General features: G+C 35.5%; 1 protein-coding gene across 7 annotated transcripts in view; it reads left to right on the plus strand.

Annotated features, from left to right (window-relative positions):
- The window catches only part of pkd1l1 (polycystin 1 like 1, transient receptor potential channel interacting), a 33,620-nt gene that overhangs the window by 1,138 nt on the left and 30,593 nt on the right, over positions 1-1,889 (plus strand). For all 7 annotated transcript variants that reach the window (XM_014018747.1, XM_014018746.1, XM_014018750.1 and 4 more), the window contains exons 2-3: positions 1,382-1,516; positions 1,616-1,671. In XM_014018747.1, coding sequence (XP_013874201.1) covers positions 1,382-1,516; positions 1,616-1,671 — 191 coding nt within the window. The remainder of the gene's footprint in view (positions 1-1,381; positions 1,517-1,615; positions 1,672-1,889) is intronic.

Raw genomic sequence — 1,889 nt, forward strand, 5'->3', positions numbered from 1 at the left:
CAACCAGACAGCTTTCTCCTCATAAATCTCAATCTTATGGTTTTGATTTCCTCTAGCCTTTTAAAGGCTTTTTTAGATTTGCGTGAACATAAAAACAAACGTTTCTTGGAGCGGTACGAGTTAAAAATACTAATCCGTTATTTTTTATCAATTACAAAACATCTAAAAACCCGATTAAAAGCAGCCGGTCTAAAAAGTGTCCCCTCAGGAGGTTATAACATTTGATTATAAATATAAATTTATTCCTTTAATGACTAAATACCATTGATCCTGATTGTGTGGATTTACCAAACAAGTGAATAAATCTTACTGAAACTATTATGACCCAAAAGAGGAAATAAAGGTTTCATGTTATGGTAAAAATGTACATAATATAATTTTTTAATAATAGCTTATTGTGTTCACACAACAACAGGCAAATACAAATACTTGTAAGATAATTAGAATAAGTTCATTTTAACTTTGTGTCTTTATTTGGATCCACATTACCCATTGCTAATGCTCTACAGGGTCGACAAACAAACAAAAAACATTTATTACAAAAACAGTTACAGCATTATTATAGCATTAGTAACATAATTCATAAATGTAAATCTGTAACATTTTATATGACAAAGTAATTAAGCAAAGCTCTTTTAAAAGCTTGAAAGCATTTGTTTTATTTGAAAAAAAGATGAAGGAAGGGAATTTCTCATTTCTCTAAAAATAACAGTTTTTTGTCCGACATTCCTATTAAAGCATGCCATGTGTCGAACATATGTACAGTGTCTGAATAAAAAWTGATTATATAAAACAGTTRGCATCTTTAGATATTACAATGTTTTTATAAAAGCTTAAAAGGGCAGCATCAACCTTATTTTAAGGGCCGACCTCTGCGCATATTTAAGGATCAAATCAAGACGYGCTGCCTTACTAAGCTTGTTTTTAGTGAATGTTTGGCTCAAATTAAAGACGTTCTTTTCAGTTTTGATTGAGAACGGGACAAAAAGCTTAATTTAAGGGCAGGTGATGGTTTTATGTGTATAAAAACACAGAACACATAAAAAACTGGACTGGTGTGGTACTAAAAAGTGAACTGTTCTGGTCACATCATCAGTAAAATTAAATAAAAAAGGCCTCAGCTCACACAGTCAGAGTTGTTAAATTGACGTTTAAGTGCCCCCGCTCATGGCCCCCCCAGTGAAAGGTTTTTGGACACGCCCCTGGTTTTAAGGCTAAATAACTCTGAACCCTTGAGAAATTTCTTGACAAAAACTGTAAAACTACGTTCTGTTTCAGAGGAAGTTTGCATCAGTTTGTTGAAGACTCCTCATGTTTCCGTGCAGCTGATCCACGACTCTAGACGTGGTTTTTGTTTTGTTTTTTTTGTTTCTGGTTGAAGGCGCCGGTTTGCAGCTTTGCCCTCAGAAGTTTGTTTCTGTGGGAACCGGCAGCACGCTCCGGTGCTCGGCGGCTGTTTCAACACGTCTCTGAGAGAAGGAACAAAAGATGTGAGGAGAGGAAGCAKGAGACAAAGGTGAGAAGAACCTGCCTCCTTTTCATCCTCCGAGCTACAAACAACCAGCAGCTCAGATGACTCAGGTTCAGCTTGTCTTTTTCTTCTCTGATCCATCAGCGACCAGCAGGATGTTCTCTGCAGAACCCAGCGAACCCTCCTCTTCTGCTCTTCAGGTCAGCTGCTTCTCAACTTTGGCTTTTTATGATGGGCTGAAATCAMTAAGTCAAACTTTGGTCTGTTTTGAGGTTTGAAGACTATTTATAGGGATTAAGTTCAAGATTTTACTTTAAATATAAACATTTTAATAAATGTTTGATTCCATTTAATTATTTTTATTGTTTGCTTTTTTGTTGTTGTTGTTGAAAATTTTTGTTCAGCAGCAACAAAAGTT

Source organism: Austrofundulus limnaeus, unplaced genomic scaffold (genome assembly GCF_001266775.1).
Source record: "Austrofundulus limnaeus strain Quisiro unplaced genomic scaffold, Austrofundulus_limnaeus-1.0 Scaffold201, whole genome shotgun sequence".
Lineage (NCBI taxonomy): Eukaryota > Metazoa > Chordata > Actinopteri > Cyprinodontiformes > Rivulidae > Austrofundulus > Austrofundulus limnaeus.